The 21,538-nt window shown below is 42.1% G+C and overlaps 1 protein-coding gene across 2 annotated transcripts in view; it reads left to right on the top strand.

Annotated features, from left to right (window-relative positions):
• The window catches only part of STX12 (syntaxin 12), a 52,750-nt gene that overhangs the window by 24,668 nt on the left and 6,544 nt on the right, over positions 1 to 21,538 (top strand). For both annotated transcript variants that reach the window (XM_023219489.3, XM_023219490.1), the window contains exons 4-6: positions 4,781 to 4,918; positions 13,425 to 13,468; positions 15,641 to 15,746. In XM_023219489.3, coding sequence (XP_023075257.1) covers positions 4,781 to 4,918; positions 13,425 to 13,468; positions 15,641 to 15,746 — 288 coding nt within the window. The remainder of the gene's footprint in view (positions 1 to 4,780; positions 4,919 to 13,424; positions 13,469 to 15,640; positions 15,747 to 21,538) is intronic.

Below are 21,538 nucleotides of genomic sequence, written 5' to 3'. Positions count from 1 at the left end.
TTTTTTTTTTTTTTTTTTTTTTTTTGAGACAGAGTCTTGCTCTGTCGCCCAGGCTGGAGTAGTGCAGTGGCCAGATCTAAGCTCACTGCAAGCTCCGCCTCCCGGGTTGACGCCATTCTCCTGCCTCAGCCTCCCGAGTAGCTGGGACTACAGGCGCCCGCCACCTCACCTGGCTAGTTTTTTTGTATTTTTTAGTAGAGATGGGGTTTCACTGTGTTAGCCAGGATGGTCTCGATCTCCTGACCTCGTGATCCGCCCGTCTCGGCCTCCCAAAGTGCTGGGATTACAGGCTTGAGCCACCGCGCCCGGCTCATAAAGAGTTTTTATTCACTTTTTTTTTTTTTTTTTTTTTTTGAGACACAGTTTCACTGTCTCACCCAGGCTGGAGTGCAGTGGTGTGATCTTGGCTCACTGAAACCTCTGTCTCCCATGTTAGAGCAATTCTCCTGCCTCAGGCTCCCAAGTAGTAGGGACTAGAGGTGCACACTACCACGGTGATTTTTGTATTATTAGTAGAGACAGGGTTTTGCCATGTTGGCCAGGTTGGTCTTGAACTGCTGACCTCAAGTGGTCTGCCTGCCTCGGCCTTCCAAAGTTCTGGGATTACAGGCATGAGCTACTGTGCCTGGCCTATTCACTTTTTTTCTGTTTCCTTTGATCCTCTTGCCGACCCCATCTGCCTTGAAACTTTCCTCTTGCCATGACTGTCTTTCATTCTGTCCCCCAACTCTGGAGACCCCCAAGTTGAATCAGCCTCCTTCCTGGACTCCATATCCTTCTAAGAGTGGGCATGCCCCAAGGTTGTGCCATTGATCCTCGAATTATTTCACTCTATGCTTTCTCCTTAGGAGTCACCTGCTTTCATGACCTCCCTTTCAACTTTGTGATCATGACCTCCAGATCTTTTTCCAATCTAACCCTTTCATTTCTGAGTGCTTGGCCCATATCTTCAATTCATGTTCTGACATCTCCTGAAATAAACTACCTTCATATAAAACTTGTCTTATACTGAGTTTCTCATGTTTCACCCAAACCCCTTAACTAAGTTCATTGACAATACTTAACATCACAGAAAAGGTTGTGCCTTTTGACTTAATATTCTCACTCATGCTAATTAGCCCTAAGGGGAAAAAAAATTCTGAAGGTAAACACACACACATACACACACACACACACACACGCACACACACAGTCTATATACTCTGGAGCCAAATTTCCTGAATTTAAATCCATCTTTGTCACTTACTGTGTGATCCTGGGCAAATTACATAGCCTCTGTGGTGCTTTGGTTTTCTGAAGTGTAAAGTTGGGACTATAATAATGCCTAATTTATAGGTCATTGTAGAGATAAATGTATTATTATGTAAAGCACTTAACAGTAGTACTGGTACAATGTAAGCACTATATAAATATTAGCTATTACATTGGAGCTCACTTTAACTTTATAATATTTAATAACTGTGAAAAATCTAGAAGGAATATTTACATAAAATATAGGTCAACTTGATGGAATATATGTAAGCGATTAAAGATCATGGCCGGGCACAGTGGTTCACACCTGTAATCCCAGCACTTTGGGAGGCTAATGCGGGTGGATTGCTTGAGTACAGGAGTTTGAGACCCAGCCTGGGCAACATCTCTACAAAAATTAGCTGGGCATGGTGGCTCATGCCTGTAATCCCAGCACTTTGGGAGGCCGAGGCGGGTGGATCACCTGAGGTCAGGAGTTCGAGACCAGCCTGACCAACATGGCAAAACCCCATCTCTACTAAAAATACAAAAATAAGGTGGGCATGGTAGTGGGCAACTACCAAGGAGACTGAGGCAGGAGAATCGCTGGAACCCAGGAGGCGGAGTTTGCAGTGAGCTAAGATTGTGCCATTGCACTCCAGTCTAGGTGATAGAGCGAGACTCCATCTCAAAAAAAAAAAATTAGCCAGGCATCGTGATACACATCTGTTGTCCCAGCTACTCAGGTGGCTGAGGTGAGAGGATCATTTGAGTCTGGGAGGTTGAGGCTGCAGTGAGCTGAGATTGCATCACTGCACCCCAGCTTGGGTGACAGAGCAAGACCCTGTCTCAAAAACAAACACAAACAAAACATAATTGTAAAGTGTATGGTAACATGGAAAATGTTCATGGTGTACTTAAAAGTTATGATAATACTTTGCATGGTGAGGTTAGGGAATGATGTACTCCCTGTTATTGTTGTAATTTTGTTTATGCAAAAATAAAAATCTCAGAAGAAAAAGGTTGCTCATCTAAATTTGCTTTTAGTATTACCATCACTCTTTCAGGTTTGAAATTTCAGTCGTTCTTGACTTTATCTCTCTTTCCCCACCACCAGTCAAAATGTTTCTTAAATTCATTTCTTTATGATTTTATTACTGATACTGTGTCCTCCTAACCTTCAACCTAGACTATTGAATTAGTGATCTGTTTGACTTGTTTCTTTTTTCCATTCCACCTTTTACACCATCACAGACTAATTTTTTTAAGTTACTATTTTGTACCCATGATGTTTCTTGCTCAAAAATCTTCATTGCTCTTTGTTCTTTAGAGGTTGAACCCCAAACTCATTTGCTTTGTTTTTTTTTTTTTTTTTCCCTGAGAGGGAGCCTGGGTCTTTCACTCAGTCTGGAGTGCAGTGGCGTGATCTCAGCTCACTGCAACCTCCACCTTCCAGGTTTAAGCAGTTCTCCTGCCTCAACCTCCCACATGGCTGGAACTATAGGTGTGCACCACCACGCCTGGCTAATTTTTTGTATTTTCAGCAGAGACACAGTTTCACCATGTTAGACAGACGGTCTCCATCTCCTGACCTCATGATCTGCCCACCTCAGCCTCCCAATAGCTTGGCGTTTTGTTTCATTTTTTGAGACTGAGTTTCGCATGTGTTGCCCAGGCTGGAGTGCAATGGTGCGATCTCGGCTCACTGCAACCTCCACCTCCTGGTTCAAGCAATTCTCCTGCCTCAGCCTCCCAAGCAGCTGGGATGACAGGTGCCTGCCACCATGTCCAGGTAATTTTTTGTATTTTTAGTAGAGATGGGGTTTCACCATGTTGGCCAGGATGGTCTTGAACTCCTGCCCTCAAGTGATCCACCCACCTTGGCCTCCCAGAGTGCTGGGATTACAGGCATGAGCTACTGTGCCTGGCCTAGCTTGGCATTTAAAACCTGCTACGGTTGGCCCCTTTCTTACCTTTCCAATTTTGTATTTTAGCTACTCTCATTACTAAACCTGTAGTTCCAACCAAACGGTCTGCCTAGAGATCCTCTTCAAGTTCTGCCACCATGCCTTTGCTCACACTATTCTCTTGCTTGGATTTGCCTTACCCCTTGTTTCTGCTTATTCATTCCTTTCTCTTACTTCACTGTCCACCTTCTCTTGAGGCCTTTCTTGACCACTTGAGTTCTTACTGATTATTCCTGCCTCTGAACTCCTGTAGTACTAATTGGATATAGCAGTTATTTATAATTAACTTTGTTACTTGTCTGTCTATATCCTTTATTTACAAATAGATGCTGAGCTGTTTGAGGTCAGGGGTGAGTTTTCACTTCTGTGTTCTTAGAACAGGACAATGCTGTCAGTATATGGTGTATGTGTGTGTGTTTTGTTTTTGTTTTGGTTTTTTTGTTTGAGACAGGGTTTCACTCTGTTGCTCAGGCTGGAGTACCTGGCATGATTTCAGCTCACTGCAGCCTCAACCTTCCAGGCTCAAAAGATCCTCCTGCCCCAGCCTCCTGAGTAGCTGATGTGTACCACTACGCCCGGCTATTTTTTTTTATTTTTTGTAGAGATAGGATTTTGTCATGTTGCTCAGGCTGGTCTTAAACTCCTAGGCTCAAGTGATCCTCCTGCCTCAGCCTCCCAAAATACTAGGACTACAGGTGTAAGCCACTGTGCCCAATCTCAGCATATGTTTTTTGAGACACAGAAGTAACAAGTTTAGTAGAGGTAGTCTGTAGATAAACAAAGTACTTTTCAAGTCTCAAAGATTTTCAACCTCACTAAAAGCCTGTGAAATGCTTCTATAGTTTACAGGGAAGCTGTGAATTCAATATAGATGAATAGGGTTTTAACATTTTAGCTAAAACTCATCTCTGTTTGGGTTCAATTGTAGTCCAGAGGTATTTATTCTCTTTTATATTCTCCAGGGTGCCAAAATTCTGAATTGCAGTTCTTTGGAGATTACTTTAGAAATTAAATACGGGCTGGGCACAGTGACTCACACCTGTAATCCCGGCACTTTGGGAGGCCAAGGCAGGCAGATCACCTGAGGTCAGGAGTTCTACAATAGCCTGGCCAACATGGCAAAATCCCGTCTGTACTAAAAATACAATAAAAAAATTAGCTGGGCATGGTGGCGGGCACCTGTAATCCCAGCTCCTCAGGAGGCTGAGGCACAAGAATCGCTTGAACACGGGCGGCAGAGGTTGGCAGTGAGCTGAGATCATGCCACTGCACTTTAGCCTGGGCGACAGAGCGAGACTCCATCTCAATAAAAAGAAAAGAAAAGGAAAAAAAAAAAGAAGTTAAATGCAACCCAGTTCCCAGGTTTGTCAGGATGAAAGAAGAAAAATTCTGACTTGGTCCATAAGTATTAATGAGGGACTTAAGCTAGCAAAGAGCACATTTATTAATTTAAAGAAGAGACTATTTTATATTAATGTTCCTAGTTGGAAATCTTTAAGGGGTATAATTTTGCTTTTAAGTAGATTAAAACCAAATGATTCTGGGTTAATATGAAATCTCAAGTTCTTGCTTGATTTCCTTAGCGCCAGCAGAGACTTCAGAAGGAACGCCTCATGAATGACTTCTCTGCAGCCTTAAACAATTTCCAGGCTGTGCAGAGAAGGGTATCCGAAAAGGAAAAGGAGAGTATTGCCAGAGCAAGAGCTGGATCTCGTCTTTCTGTAAGTTGATTCCAAAAAGAAGGCCTTTGCAATATCAGAATGTTCTTTCCCAAGTTTGTGGGGTTTTTTTTCTTTTTCTCTTTGACCAATAAACATATAAGTTAACTGCTGTGAAAATGGCAGCTTGGTGTAACCTACGTAAAAAATATGTATGCATGTGATCAAAGCCTAGACAGGAATCTGAATGAGGGTTAAGAGATATAGGAGGAAGAACTATGTCTAATTTTCTTTTTTATTTTGATATATTGGTTTTAACGTTAAAAACTTGAAAATAAAAATAATAAATCTGTGTCCTGGAATATAATGGGCTAGTTTATTTGGACTAGCCCTCTGTTTTTGAAAAGGATGACCAAATACTGGATTTTAAAAATCCAGCTTCTCAAAAGTATCAAAGATTTATGAAAATATTAAGATAAAGCCTGAGAGGTCAGCAGAACACTGAAACTGCTTTTGCATTGAGTGTCTTTACTGAAGGCAAACTTGAACTTCAGTTTTGATATCCTCATGGCATGAGGAGGATAAAAGTCAAAGCCAAAGGTCCACGCAAGATGGAGAATATAAAAGAAGGTACAACTCAAATTGAACTGGGCCATAAGAGACTATATCCTTAGAATATTAAGTCAAAAGTAAACTCTCCTATCCCCCAGCAGATTGCAAAAAGATTGCATTAGCACTGAACTGAGCAGATGGAGGAAGAGGGCATGAGGGAGGAGAAATCCAGACAAGATTACCACAAAGTAACCTTCTTCAGGCAGATTTTCTGCTCAAATTCATCCTACCTGAATGGTTCAGTGGTCCTGGACTGGTACAGTCACCTATGTGCAGGGTAGAAGCAAACACAGATTCCTTCTAGAAAGACACCTTTATCCTAGCCCTGAAATAATACTCTCAAATAATTTTTCTAGGGCAGTAAGTACCAGTTACTAAAAATAACCATGTGTGCAAAGAAACAAATTACTTTGAACAAGAATTAGTAGAAACAACAGTGAAGTGAAATATGCCTACAAAGACTTTGTATATTAGAATTATAAGACAACGATACTTACTGTGTTTAGAGACATAAAAAGCTGAAAACCTCTGCAGGAAACTACACAAAGCTTTGAAAAAGTGTCAAAAGAATTTCTAAAATGGAAAGATATAATACAGAAATTTAAAAACTTAGTGGATGGGTGGTTTAACTAGAAAATTGGTTAGAAGATATTATCCAGCATGTAGCACAGGGGGTTAAGAAGTTAAATATGGAAGAAAGATTATGAGAAATGGAGAATGGAGAGAAAAGATCTAGTGTAGTTTTAACTGGAGTTATAGAATGAGAATAGGGCAAACATAGAACAGAGGTGATATTTGAAGAAATAATTACTGATAATATTCCAGAACTGATTCAAAACACTAGCCTACAGTTTCAAGAAAACTAACAAATCCCAATCAGGATAAATAAAATCTCTAATGTAGATATATCAAAGACAAACTTCAAACCAGAGACAAAGAGAAAAGTCACAAAGATAGCTGGAGAAACATTAGAATACCTTCAGAGATACAATAGTTAGATTGACAGTTGACTTCTCAACAACAGTGGAAGCCAGTAGAGTGCTATCTTGAATGTTGATGAAGGACAATAACTGCCTACCTAGGATTCTAAATCCAGTGAAAATATATGTCAAGAATGAGGGCTAATTAAAGACATTTTCAATCAAAAGAGAGTTTTCTATCAGCACCTTATTGAAAGAAATTCTAAAGAATGTATTTCAGGTGGAAGGAAAGTGATCTCAGATGGAAAGTCTGAAAAGCAGAAAGAAATGAACAAAAAGGTGGTAAATATGTGAGAAGATAAATCACAGACAGGAAGAAGACATTGCTGTATATTTAATAGCAAAGGACTAGCATTTAGAATATATAAAGAATTCGGCCAGGCGTAGTGGCTCACGCCTGTAATCCCAGCACTTTGGGAGGCCGAGGTGGGCAGATCACGAGGGCAGGAGTTCAAGACCAGCCTGGCCAACATGGTGAAACCCTGTCTCTACTAAAAATATAAAATTAGCTGGGCGTAGTGGTGCATGCCTATAATCCCAGCTACTCTGGAGGCTGAGGCAGGAGAATCGCTTGAACCTGGGAGACAGAGGTTGCAGTGAGCTGAGATTGTGCCACTGCGCTCCAGCCTGGGGGACAGAACAAGACTGCATCTCCAAAAAAAAAAAAAAAAAACCCAGAATTCCCATGAATCAATATGAAAAAGAAAGATACAACTCAATAGAACAAAAGTTATCAAACGTTTTGATCTCAGGAACCCATTACACTCCTAAAAATCATTAAATTCTCTGGCCGGGCACAGTGGCTCACACTGTAATCCAGCACTTTGGGAGGCCGAGGCGGGTGGATCACCTGAGGTCAGGAATTCGAGACCAGCCTGGCCAACATGGTGAAACCCTGTCTCTACTGAAAAATACAAAATTAGCTGGACGTGGTGGCCAATGCCTGTAATCCCAGCTACTCAGGAGGCTGAGGCAGGAGAATCGCTTGAACCCGGGAGGCAGATATTGCCGTGAGCTGAGACCGCGCTGCTGTACTCCAGCCTGGGCAACAGAGTGAGACTCCATCTCAAAAAAAGAGAATGAGTGCTGAGAGAAGGGTGAAGCCCCTTATAAAACCATCAGATACTGTGAGAACTCACTCACTATCACGAGAACAACATGGGGAAAACTGTCCCCATGCTTCAGTTTTCTCCATCTGGTCTCACCCTTGACCATTGACCATCTCGCCTTGGATTATTACAATTCAAGGTGAGGTTTGGGTGGGGACACAGCCAAACCATATCAGACCCCAAAGAAGTTTTGTTTATATGACTCATATCTATTGGTGTATACTGTATTAGAAATTAAAACTGAGAAAAATTTTAGATGTTTCTTTATTCATTTACAAATAATACACTTATGTATTAATATGAATATAAATTAGATTTTTTTATGCACATGGGGAAAGAAGGAATTAAATTAGATTTTTAATTAAAAACAAATTGTTTTTCCAAGAAAAAAATTAGTGGGCATAGTAGCATTGTTTTCATTTTTGCAAATTTTTTTTTTTTAATATCTGACTTACCAGAAGACAGCTAGATATTCATAGCTGCTTTTGTTTTTTAACCTCCATACTAAAGATGTAAGTGATTTATATACCACCATTATAGTATTAGAATATTCTGAATTTGACTATTTACTTACTTTTACCAGTGAATGTTATACTTTCATATGTTCTCATGTTACTAATTACGCTTTTCATTCAGCTTGAAGAACTCCCTTTAGCATTTCTTATGAGGCAGGTCTAGTGGTGATGAACTGTCTCAGCTTTTTTCGTCTAGGATTGTATCTGCTTCTATATTCAGTCTATTGTGATAGGTTGTTCTGGTTGAAGTATCTGAAGAAAATACAAGCTGGCAGAAATATACAATTGAAAAAGGAATATTTTTATAACCTTTTCAGATCATTTTTGATACTCTTCTTTGATACTACATCAAAACTTGACAAAAGTTAATTGCATTGTAGAATCTAAAACCATTATAATGACTTCATACTCTGTTACATTAACATCTGTTGGTCTATGTTATACTTTGATTGGATCTTTTATCCATGCATGATTTTTATAGCATCATGCATTTATCATTTGGATAATATTGGTTCCCTGAGTTAGACAGCTCTTCCAAATATCGATACATTTCATTTTACGATATTAAAAAAAATACACATTTCCATCAGTTTCTCCAGAAAAGTCTTTAAATATTCGGAAACTGTTACAGTGGTAGATACAAGTCTTCCAAAATTCTATTTTTATTTTTACTTGAAAGCTACATTTTTATCATTGGCAACAACACCCTCTGTTGTTTTCCTTGAAGTGACAGGCTCATACTTATTTTCAACAAGTTGTCTGCCAAATACCCATCTGAAAAGTTTATATGTTTACATTTATAAAAGTTTTAAAGTGTTTAAATAAGTTTTTAGTAAGTTCTTATAAAACTATATTGAATAAGTAAAAATGGTATTCCCTAAAAAAAGTGGCTAGTTCAGCCTACAGTTCCATTACACAAGTGCTTTTTTCCTAGAGACAAACATTGTGTTTTTTTCTTTTTCTTTTTTTTTTTTTTTTTTTTTTGAGACGGAGTCTCGCTCTGTCGCCCAGGCTGGAGTGCAGTGGCGCGATATCCGCTCACTACAAGCTCCGCCTCCAGGGTTCACGCCATTCTCCTGCCTCAGCCTCCCGAGTAGCTGGGACTACAGGTGCCCGCCATCTCGCCCGGCTAGTTTTTTTTTTGTATTTTTAGTAGAGACGGGGTTTCACCGTGTAGACCAGGATGGTCTCGATCTCCTGACCTCGTGATCCACCCGTCTCGGCCTCCCAAAGTGCTGGGATTACAGGCTTGAGCCACCGCGCCCGGCCGTGTTTTTTTCTTTATGCAGCAGAAGTACTTTATGTGCACTTCCCATTTCACAATACAGAATAGTAGAAAGATGTGTATTGAGGGGTCAAGGTTTAATTAATAATTTGTATGGCTTTGAGGACACACTGACTTTTAAAATACTGTGTGTGGTGATGAAGAATACAATAATACTAGGCAATTTGGTGCCACTGCCTTGAGCCATTTTATCTACCTGTATTAGGCCATTTTCACACTGCTGTAAAGATACTACCTGAGACTGGATACTTTGTAAATAAAAGAGGTTTAATTGACTCACAGTTCTGCATGGCTGGATAGGCCTCAGGAATCTTACAACCATGGTAGAAAGCCAAGGGGAAGCAAGGCATATCTTACATGGTGGCAGGAGAGAGAGAAAGAGAGTGCAGGGGAAATACCAGACACTTAACAAACAACCGGATCTCATGAGAACTCCCTCACTGTCATGTGAACAGCATGGGAGAACCACCCCCATGATCCAATCACTTCCCACCAGGTCCCTCCCTCTGCACGGATTATAATTCGAGACAAGATTTGGGTGGGGACATAGAGCCAAACCATATCACTACCATTGCCTTTTTTTAATTTTTAATTTTTGTGGGCACATGGTAGGTGTATATATTTATGAGGTACATGAGATACTTTCATACAGTCATGTAATGTATAATAATTACACCATGATAAATGGGGTATCTATACCATCAAGCATTTATCCTTTATGCTACAGACAATTAAATTATACTCTTCTAGTTATTTTTGAATATATAATTAATTATTATTGACTATAGTCACCCTGTTGTGCTATCAAATACTAGGTCTTATTCATTCTTCCTGTTTTTTGTGCCCATTAACCATCCCCACTTCCCCGCCACCAGTCCCCCACCATTGCTTTTGCTCCATCCTGTTGATATTTATACTCATGGAGCAAATAAACACATTAGTATTATTTTGAGTAATGGTCAAATGAAAAGGTACTCAGCTTCTTTAGTAATGGTGAAATTACAGATTAAAGTAACAATGAAATACTATTTCATGCCCACAAGGAGGGCAGAAGTTTAAAATTCTGTGAACACTGGGAGTTGTCGTTATGGATATGATGCAACGGGAACTTTTTTATCTGGCCAGTGGTATAAATTAGAACAACTACTTTGGAAAACATTTTGGCTGTTTTTGGCTCTATCTTCAGAACGCATGCAGACCTTGTGATCCAGCAGTTCTACCCTAGAGAAACCTGTATGTGTTATACCAGGATGTATGTACAAGAATGTGCATAGCAGCATTGTTTGTAGTAGTCAAAAATTGGAAACATCCAGATGTCTGTCAACAGTTGAATGGATAAATTGTGATATATTCATACACTATAATATCATACAGCAAAGAAAATGATTGAACCACAGTTACATTCAGTATCAGAGATGGATCTGGTATAATCTGGAATGATTCAAAAAAAGCACTAAAGAATATAAACAGTATAATTCCATTTATGTAAAGTTCAAAAACAGGCAAAATGATATTGAATAAGGATATATCTCACTATTCTTAAAATTCAAGAAGATGATTTTCACAAAGTCAAGATAATAGATACTTTAAAAGGGAGGGATGAAGTTGTGATGGAGAAGGGCACATGAGTGGGCTTTTAGGACTCGCAGTGTTATTTCTTGATCTGGGGAAAAGGTAAAGTAAAAAGAAAAAAAAAACCCAAAAACCCACAGTGTTCCTCTGAGTGGATAGAAATTTGAAATTCTCTTCATTTTGCTTGTCCTGTATTGCTATTATAAAAGGGGTAAGCTTTTTAAAAATGAAAATACGTTGATTTTTACCATTTTTGCTTTGTTTTATTTTTATTTTATTTATTTATTTTTTCTGAGAGGGAGTCTCACTCTGTCGCTCAGGCTGGAGTGTGGTGGCACGATCTTGGCTCACTGCAATGTGTGCCTTCTAGGTTCAAGCAGTTCTCCTGCCTTAGCCTCCTGAGTAGCTGGGATTACAGGCACCTGCCACCATGCCTGGCTAATTTTTGTATTTTAGTAGAGATGGGGTTTCATCATGTTGGCCAGGCTGGTCACAAACTCCTGACCTCAAAGTGATCTGCCCACCTCGGCCTCCCAAAGTGCTGGGATTGGGATTACAGGTGTGAGCCACCGCATCCGGCCTGTTTTTAAAGTATAAAAGTAATACATTCATTAGGCTGATTTTTTAATAATAATGATATTTATTCTTATAGCTTGATTAGAAAGCATACTTTTTCCTCATCAAACAGTAACACCTGAAAGAGTCGATTGCTAGTCTTGCATCAAATGCCAAAAATCCTGGTAAATTCCCTTTTAAAGTAACACTAGGCCGGGCGCGGTGGCTCAAGCCTGTAATCCCAGCACTTTGGGAGGCTGAGACGGGCGGATCACGAGGTCAGGAGATCGAGACCATCCTGGCTAACATGGTGAAACCCCGTCTCTACTAAAAATACAAAAAACTAGCCGGACGACGTGGCGGGCGCCTGTAGTCCCAGCTACTCGGGAGGCTGAGGCAGGAGAATGGCGTGAACCCGGGAGGCGGAGCTTGCAGTGAGCTGAGATCCGGCCACTGCACTCCAGCCTGGGCGGCAGAGCGAGACTCCGTCTCAAAAAAAATAAATAAATAAAATAAAGTAACACTATGTGCTTGCCTAACTTTCTTAATTCAATAGTATTAGATAAATTACCGTTGGAAATACTATTTTTCAAAAATGTTATTATGTGCCAAAGAGGAGACTATGATAAATCAGAGTTATTGTAAGAATTAAACAAAATAATGTACAGAATAATAAGTTCTCAATAAATTCTGTTAAGTCAAATCTGCCACGATTTGAAGCAGCCTTCTTGAAAATAAAGGTTAGTGGGCTGGGTACTGTGGCTCATGCCTGTAATCCCAACACTTTGGGAGGCCAAGGTGGGTGGATCATGAGGTCAGGAGTTTGAGACCAGCCTGGTCAATATGGTGAAACCCCATCTCTACTAAAAATACAAAAATTAGCCAGGCGTGGGGGCATGCACCTGTATAGTCCCAGCTACTCAGAAGGCTGAGGCAGAAGAATCACTTGAACCTGGGAGGCAGAGGTTGCAGTGAGCCAAGATCGCACCACTGCACTCCAGCCTGGGCGACAGAGTAAGATTCCGTCTCAAAAAAAGAAAAGAAAAGAAAGGTTAGTTTATGTGTGTTTATGCCAAATCCCATGTCTTCAGAGTTTAATATATATTGATGATAGATTGATTAGCAACTTTCTGAAGGATCTCATATACTCTTTTTTTTTTTTTTTGAGACGGAGTCTTGCTCTGTTGTCCAGGCTGGAGTGCAGTGGTGCAATCTCAGCTCACTGCAACCTCTGCCTCCCGGATTCAATTTTCCTACCTCAGCCTCCTGAGTAGCTGGGACTACAGGTGCCCGCCACCACGCCCGGCTAATTTTTTTGGTATTTTTAGTAGAGATGGGGTTTCACCATGTTGGCCAGGCTGATCTTGAACTCCTGACCTTGTGATCTGCCCACCTCAGCCTCCCAGAGTGCTGGGATTACAGGCGTGAGCCACTGCGCCCAGCCAGATCTCATATACTCTTGACCACACATCAGTAAAAATCAAAAAACCTCAGGAGAAAAAAAGGTAACACCATTTACATTAGACTGAGTTTTGAAGTGAGTCTGCTTTAGTGCCTAATATGCTATGTCCATTTAAAAATTTTTTATATGTTCTGAAATTTTGTTTTCTTGCAACTTTTCAACTTCTCTTAATCTACCTCCTCCCAAATTTTAAAATATTTTGTTGTTATTTTTATTGTTAGCCCTCTCTCCTACCCTTATTATTCTCTACCCTGTTCAGTATGGTTTCTGTTCAGGACTCAAACTGGAATGCAGATTTTCTTCAACCACTTTACACCCACTTCTTAGTTGAGACAGATTGCCAGAGTCCTATGTAATCTTACAGATTCTGTGGGTGTCAAAGGATATTGCTTCTTTATACTATGCTAAGGAAGGCCTTGTTTTGTGTGTCTGTGACGTGTTTCTGGATGACAGCAGCAATAATGCCATCTACTTTCTAGGCAGAAGAGAGGCAAAGAGAGGAGCAGCTGGTCTCATTTGACAGGTAATAGAATTATTTATACAACCTGCTGGATAGTTGAAATGGGAATCTATCTTGTTATATTTCTTTTAATTTCAAAATCAATGAAAAAAATAGAGGGCAAAAATAAGGGGGTACCTGGGGTAGATAACATAATCCGCAGAATAAAATTAAAAAGTCAAACCATGGGCTTTTCCAAGTTTTTTGAGTTATGGAAGGAGCAATTTCAAGATGAATAAAAAATTCCAGGAAACCATTGATGTCTATGTGTTAAGCAGAGAGCTTATTACTCCCTAGTAATAAGTATGAACCCACATGTCTACAAATTAGGAGGTCTATGTCATCTTACCTCTAATTCAGATTTAAACCTATCAGAGTTCTTGGGTCTCTGTTTACTCATTTATAAAATGGAAGCAATTCATCCTTCTAGGAGTATTAAGAGGGAAACCAGACAATTTGCATCTGAATGATGTTCTTAACTTCTCCAGAGTAATCCCATAGAGGTGTATTTGTGGTATTAGTTCAGAACTTGACATGTTTTAGCATAGATACACATCCATTCCTCCCAACAACACTATGAGCACCTCAAAGGCCTGGGAACTCTATCTTACTTTTTTTTGGGGGATGGAGTCTCACTCTGTCGCCCGGGCTGGAGTGCAGTGGCCGGATCTCAGCTCACTGCAAGCTCCGCCTCCCAGGTTCACGCCATTCTCCTGCCTCAGCCTCCCGAGTAGCTGGGACTACAGGCGCCCGCCACCTCGCCCGGCTAGTTTTTTGTATTTTTTAGTAGAGACGGGGTTTCACCGTGTTAGCCAGGATGGTCTCGATCTCCTGACCTCGTGATCCGCCCATCTCGGCCTCCCAAAGTGCTGGGATTACAGGCTTGAGCCACCGTGCCCGGCCTCTATCTTACTTAGTTTTGTGTCTCTAGCATGTAGAGGACGTTATTTAAACGTTGTAAAGGTGAAGTATGATTTATGATACTGTTGGGAAAATGCATAATAATGGAATTTCAAAGTCTTTTATATCTAGTATAATAAGTAATATGTTTTCCTTTTAAATGCTTGAAAATAAAGAGGCGGTGGGTCATGGTGGCTCAAGCCTATAATCCCAGCGCTTTGGGAGGCTGAGGCGAGTGGATCACCTGAGGTTCAAGGAGTTCAAGACCAGCCTAGCCAATATGGCGAAACCCCATCTCTACTAAAAATACAAAAATTAGCTGGGCGTAGAGGCAGGTGCCTATAATCCCAGCTGTTCTTGAGGCTGAAGCAGGAGAATCGCTTGAACCCGGTGGCATTCACTTCACTCCAGCCTGGACGAAAGAGCGAAACTCCATCTCAAAAAAAAAAAGGGCAGACTTAGGTAGCTCAAGCCTGTAATCACAGCATTTTGGTAGGTTGAGGGAGGATAGCTTGAGGCCAGAAGTTTGAGACCACCCTGGGCAACAAAGCAAGACCCCTGTTTCAAAAAAAAAATAAAAAGAAATAAAGAGTTATAACATTTCTCTAGCTTTCTGTTAAGAGGGTTTTTTATGCGTTTTTTGTTTTTTAATAGAGATGAGGTTTTTGCTATGTTAGCCAGGTTGGTCTTGAACTCCTGGCCTCAAGCAGTCCTCCTGCCTTAGCCTTCCAAAGTGCTAGGATTACAGGTGTGAGCCTCCATGCCTGGCCTGTTAAGAGGTATTTAACCCAAAGCATAACCTCAAGGAAATTTTTGAAAACCAGGAGATGTGATTCTGTTGAACTAACTGGCAAAGCACTGATAGGTCACTTAGCTTGCTCTTCTCCACCCACTTAGTACTGAAGGTACCAATGCAGCTTGTACTTTGAGAGTGCTCTGGAAGATGATGGGGCAACATAATTCGATGAGTTCAAATCTCTGGCTACTTTCCTTGTCCGGCAAGCCCCAGTGAGATTACAGAGTATACCCCTAAATGGAAACAGCCAGGAGTCCCATCCCTCATAATTCTGCTACATGTCAGCTTTGTCCATGGAAGCTGAGTCTTTGTTTTCCTGGTATAATCAGCTCTTTGCTTCCGGATATGAAGAATGTGGCCCTCCAGTACTTTATTGATAGCAGAGGAATGGAGCCCTGGTAATGTCTTTGCATAGGTTCTGCTGGCAGTAGAGATGCTGGAGATACGTCTTGTTATGCCTTTGAGAGGAGAAATCACCTAGTGTGCTTGTCTCCCCGCAGCCATGAGGAGTGGAACCAGATGCAGAGCCAGGAGGATGAGGTGGCCATCACTGAGCAGGATTTGGAACTTATTAAAGAAAGAGAGACGGCAATTCGGCAGCTGGAGGTGAGAGCCAGGTCATGTTTTTTGACTCAGTGTATTTGCAGGTATCTGGACTCATTAGTTCACTTTAATTCTCTTAGTGATTATGAAAAAGCATAAAATGTGTCATTGTGTGATTTGTATTTTTTCTGTCTCTGTGTAATCATGGTGGGTTTCAACTACTGTTTTTTTGTTTTTCTTTTGTTTTTTTTTTATTTTCTTGGATGGAATTTCGCTCATCGCCCAGGCTGGAGTGCAATGGTGCAATCTTGGCTCACTGCAACCTCTGCCTCCTGGGTTCAAGCGATTGTCCTGCCTCAGCCTCCTGAGTAGGTGGGATTACAGGCATGCGCCACCATGCCCGGCTAATTTTGTATTTTTAGTAGAGATGGTGTTTCTCCAGGTTGATCAGGCTGGTCTTGAACTCCCGACCTCAGGTGATCCACCCACATCGGTCTCCCGAAGTGCTGGGATTACACGTGTGAGCTACTGCGCCCGGCATGAACTACTGTTATAACAGTATTGGCTTTGGTGCCCAGGAGTACTCAAATCCTTTCTTCAATCACCACGTCTTATACGGATCACCACATCTTATTTCTCCTGGAGAGATGTACATGGAGAACAGAACAAGGCAGACAGATATTTTATTGGTCATTAGAACTTTGACCTCAAATCTCAGTGCCAACCTCCGGGTTAGGTGGGACTCCATGGATAGCCCCTTTGCTTAGTCTGAAGAGCCCAGAATAAAGGCAGGCCAAAAGTCTTGCTCCATTTTTATATATCCTAAAGTCTAATCCCAAGTTGTAAATCTTATCCCTTCAGTGGGTCAGAGAAGTAGGAACAGTTTTGAGGTGGAGGTTGAGGGAAAAGTCTGTAGGCCTTTCTCACCTAACTGAGCTTTCAACTTTAATTTTGCACAGTGACTAATAAAATGTCCTTTTTTTTTTTTTTTTTTTTTCCAAACTGAGTCTCGCTTTGTCACCCAGGCAGGAGTGCAGTGGTGCTATCCCAGCTCACTGCAGCCTCCCCCTCCTGGGTTCAAGCGATTCTCCTCCCTCAGCCTCCTGAATAGCTGAGACTACAAGTACGTGCCACCACACCCAGCTAGTTTTTGTATTTTTAGTAGAGACAGGGTTTTGCCATGTTGACCAGGCTGGTCTTGAACTTCTGACCTCAAGTGATCTGCCTGCTTCAGCCTCCCAAAGTGCTGGGATTACTGGCATGAACCACTGTGCCCAGCTAAAATATCCTTAACCCTGAGTCTTCTCCAGTTTAGTTTTCTCCGAAGGTAGAAGGCTGCCATCGCTGGGATTGGGGGAGGAGAAAAGGAGAGAGGGAAATTTTGAGCAGTGGTTCTGAACTGTGACTGCATGTGAGGATCACCTGGAGAAGATTTTTTTTTAATGCCCAGCTCTCATCTAGCACTAATTATTTGATGGAATAATGTGAAATTCCTGTTTATTATATGTTAAATATGGGCAAATATCCATTATTTTATATGGTTCAAACTAATAAATCACAATTTCTGGGCATGAGGCCCTGGGCATGGGTGTTTTTTTAAAAAGTTCCCCTAGGTGATTATAATGTGCAGCCAGGGTTGAGACCCACTGTCCTAGAGGGCATCAATGTCTGTTTTAATTTATTTATTATTTATTTTTTGAGTCAGAGTCTTACTCTGTTACCCAGGCTAGAATATGGTGGCGCATTCTTGGCTCACTGCAACCTCTGCCTCCTGGGTTCAAGTGATATCTCCTGCCTCAGCCTCCCAAGTAGCAGGGATTATAGGTGCCCACCACCACGCCTGGCTAATTTTTGGTTTTTGTTTTTTTGTTTTTTTTGAGACAGAGTCTCGCTCTGTCGCCCAGGCTGGAGTGCAGTGGCGCGATCTTGGCTCACTGCAAGCTCCGCCTCCCAGGTTCACGCCATTCTCCCGCCTCAGGCTCCGAGTAGCTGGGACTACAGGCGCCGGCCACCACGCCCGGCTAGTTTTTTGTATTTTTAGTAGAGACGGGGTTTCACCATGTTAGCCAGGATGGTCTTGATCTCCTGACCTCGTGATCCACCCACCTCGGCCTCCCAAAGTGCTGGGATTACAGGCTTGAGCCACCGCACCCGGCCTTTTTGTATTTTTAGTAGAGATGGGGTTTTGCCATTTTGGCCAGGTTGGTTGTGTCTGTTTTTAGATGGGATAGTTTATCCTTAAGTTATGATTATTTTATTGCCTTCAAAAATGTTATCTCTTTACTCTTTTTCACCTACTGCTAGTACTAATTGAATTAATTGTCTAACATTAGAAATATGGCTAAGTGCAATGGCTCATGCCTGTAATCCCAGCAAGTTGGAGGCTGAGGCAGGATGATTGCTTGAGCCCAGGAATTCAAGACCAGCCTGGGCAATGTAGCAAGACCTTACCTCTACATAAAATAAAAAATTAGCTGGGTGCTGTAACATGTACCTGTGGTCCCAGCTACTCAGGAGCCTGAGGTAGAAGGATCACTTGAGCCCAGGAGATCAAGGCTGCAGTGAGCCATGATCATGCCACTGCAATCCAGCCTGGGCAACAGAGCAAGACTCTGTCTCAAATAATAATAATAATCCTTCCTTTAAAAAACAATTACTGGCTGGGCGCAGTGACTCATGCCTGTAATCCCAGCACTTTGGGAGAGTAAGGTGGGTGGATCACCTGAGGTCGGGAGTTTAAGACCAGCCTGGCAACAGAGCGAGACTCTGTCTCAAAAAAAACCACAGTCAGCCCCTCGATATATGGAGGTTTTGCATCCTCAGACTCAAGCAGCCGTGGATTGAAAATATTTTTTTAAAAAAGCAAACTAAAAAATAACATACAATATAAAACAATACAAATGTAAAAAGCAATACAGTGTAATAGTATTTTACATAACACATTGTATTAGTTCAGTACATTACTAATACAATGTAAGCGCTATGTAAAATACTAATATAATATAGTAATGTAACATTATATAAGTAATGTAGAGATGATTTAGAATATAGGAGAGAATGGGCATAAGTTATATGCAAATACTATGCCATTTTGTATCAGAGACTTAGAGGGAGGGAGTCCTGGAACTAATCCCCTGTGAATACCAATGGACGAATGTACTGTTATAGCAGAGTGGAGTGAGACATACGGAGCTAAGGAAAGAAATGTAATGGATACCAGGGTATAACGGATCACTGCATATTCAACAGAGGAAAGTCCAAATTCCTTAGCCTAGGTTCAATTTTCATATCTAGTAATTTCCAAACTCTGACATACAAATTCTATGTTATGGCAAAGCTAGGTTATTTCTCTTTAACTGAGTTGCCTTTCTGTTTATATGACCTCTCCTTTGCTTCACGGCACGATTCATGTCCTACCTCTTCTGCACAGTCTTCCTTTACTCCACACCTTTCTATATCATAATTCAGTAATTTCCTATACAGTACTCTTTCTTCTTATTTTATTGTGCACTTATTCCCCACCTTCACCCCAGTTAGCTGTATTCACAGCAACTAGTAGACTGCCTCAACTATGGTAGACTCTTAGCAAGTTACTGAAATGCTGACAAGACTTGCTTTAGCAGATAGTCCACTATAGTAGACTCTTAGCAAGTGATTGAAATGCTTGCCAAGTTATGATTCCAATTACCCTTCAAACTTGGAAGGGAATTGCCCTCAGATTTCCATAGGGTCATGCCCCATATGACCATCGCTTTAATAAGACAGGTTTCCATTGTCTTTCTTCTGCCTGATCATGAGTCAGAAAAACTCAAATATAGGCCGGATGTGGTGGCTCACACCTGTAATCCCAGCACTTTGGGAGGCCAAGGCAGGCAGATCAGTTGAGGTCAGGAGTTTGAGACCAGCCTGGCCAACATGGTGAAACTCTGTCTCTACTAAAAATACAAAAATTAGGGCTGGGCACAGTGGCTCACGCCTGTAATCCCAGCACTTTGGGAGGCCAAAGCAGGTGGATCACTTGAGGTCAGGAGTTCAAGACCAGCCTGACCAACATGGTGAAACCCCATCTCTATTAAATATAAAAACTTAGCCAGGCATGATGCTGCATCCTGTAATCCCAGGTACCTGGGAGGCTGAAGCAGGAGAATTGCTTGAACCCAGGAGGCGGAAGTTGCAGTGAGCCGAGATTGCACCATTGTACTCCATCCAGCCTAGCAACAAGAACGAAACTCCACCTCAAAAAAAAAAAAAAAAAAAAAAAAAAAAGATTGCCGGGCGTGGTGGTGCACGCCTGTAATCCCAGCTACTGGGGAGGCTGAGGCAGGAGAATCACTCAAACCCAGGAGTTGGAGGTTGCAGGGAGCTGAGATTGTGCCACTGCATTCCAGCCTAGATGACAGCGCAAGACTCTGTCTCAAAAAAAACAAGTAAAAAATAAAAATAAATAAAAAAAAAGAAAAGGAAGGAAGGAAAGAGGGACGGAGGGAAGGAGGGAGGGAGGGAGAAAGGGAGAGATAGAGAGAGAAGGGAGGGGAGGGAGGAGGCCGCGCACAGTGGCTCATGCCTGTAATCCCAGCACTTTGGGAGGCTGAGGTGGGAGATAAGGAAGGAATGGAGGAAGCGAGGGAGGGAGGGAAGCTGGGCATGGTGGATCACGCCTGTAATCCCAGCACTTTGGGAGGCCGAGGCAGGTGGATCAGGAAGGAAGGGAGGGAGGGATAGAGAGAGAACGGAGGGAGGGAGGGAGGGAGGCCAGGCACGGTGACTCACGCCTGTAATCCCAGCACTTTGGGAGGCCAGGGTGGTGGATCACAATGTCAGGAGACCAGCCTGGCCAACATGGTGAAACCCCGTCTCTACTAAAAATACAAAAATTATCTGGGCGTGGTGGCATGTGCCTATAATCCCAGCTACTCAGGAGGCCGAGGCAGGTGAATTGCTTGAATCTGGGAGGTGGAGATTGCAGTGAGATGAGATTGTGCCACTGCACTGCAGCCTGGGTGACAGAGTAAAACTCCGCCTCAAAAAAAAAAAAAGAAAAATAAAGAGGCCGGGCGCAGTGGCTCACGCCTGTAATCCCAGCACTTTGGGAGGCCGAGGCGGGCGGATCACAAGGTCAGGAGATCGAGACCACGGTGAAACCTCGTCTCTACTAAAAATACAAAAAATTAGCCAGGCGCTGTGGCGGGCGCCTGTAGTCCCAGCTACTCGGGAGGCTGAGGCAGGAGAATGGCGTGAACCCGGGAGGCGGAGCTTGCAGTGAGCGGAGATCGCGCCACTGCACTCCAGCCTGGGCGACAGAGCAAGACTCCGTCTCAAAAAAAAAAAAAAAAAAGAGAGAGAGAGAGAAAGAAAAGGAAAGAAGGAAGGAAAGAAAGAGAGGAAGGAAGGAAAGAGGAGAGAAGGAAGGGAAGGAGGGAGGGAAGGAAAGGGAAGGGAGAGGGAGAGAAGGGAGGAAGGAAGAAAAGAAGAGGAAGAAAAAAGGAAGGGAGGGAGAGAGGGAGGGAAAGAAGGAAGGAGGGAGGGAGAAAGACCCAAATATAGGGGATTTTGCCAATGTTAAATTCTTTCACTGCTGTTAGGAAAATAAGCTGCAGTTCAGCCCACCGAGCTGATTTGTTTTTCCCTTCTTTGATCACAGTAGTAAATAGGATGTAGTCCATTCACTTTGGAAATGCTATCCACAAACCATCAGCTTTTTGTCAGTCAGCTGGGAGTTACTATAGGGCATTGTCCAGTGATGATAGAATCCAGCAGCTCCTCACACAGTTCCAGAGACAGTCCCAGGGGAAAGAGGCTCCTTGCATTCCTCAGATAGCATGATCTTGTATAAACATTTAAATTCTGTAGTCCAA

This window comes from Piliocolobus tephrosceles, chromosome 1, assembly GCF_002776525.5.
Source record: "Piliocolobus tephrosceles isolate RC106 chromosome 1, ASM277652v3, whole genome shotgun sequence".
NCBI lineage: Eukaryota > Metazoa > Chordata > Mammalia > Primates > Cercopithecidae > Piliocolobus > Piliocolobus tephrosceles.
The sequence above is the reverse complement of the archived record's forward strand: the minus strand, read 5'-3'. Positions and strand labels throughout refer to the sequence as shown.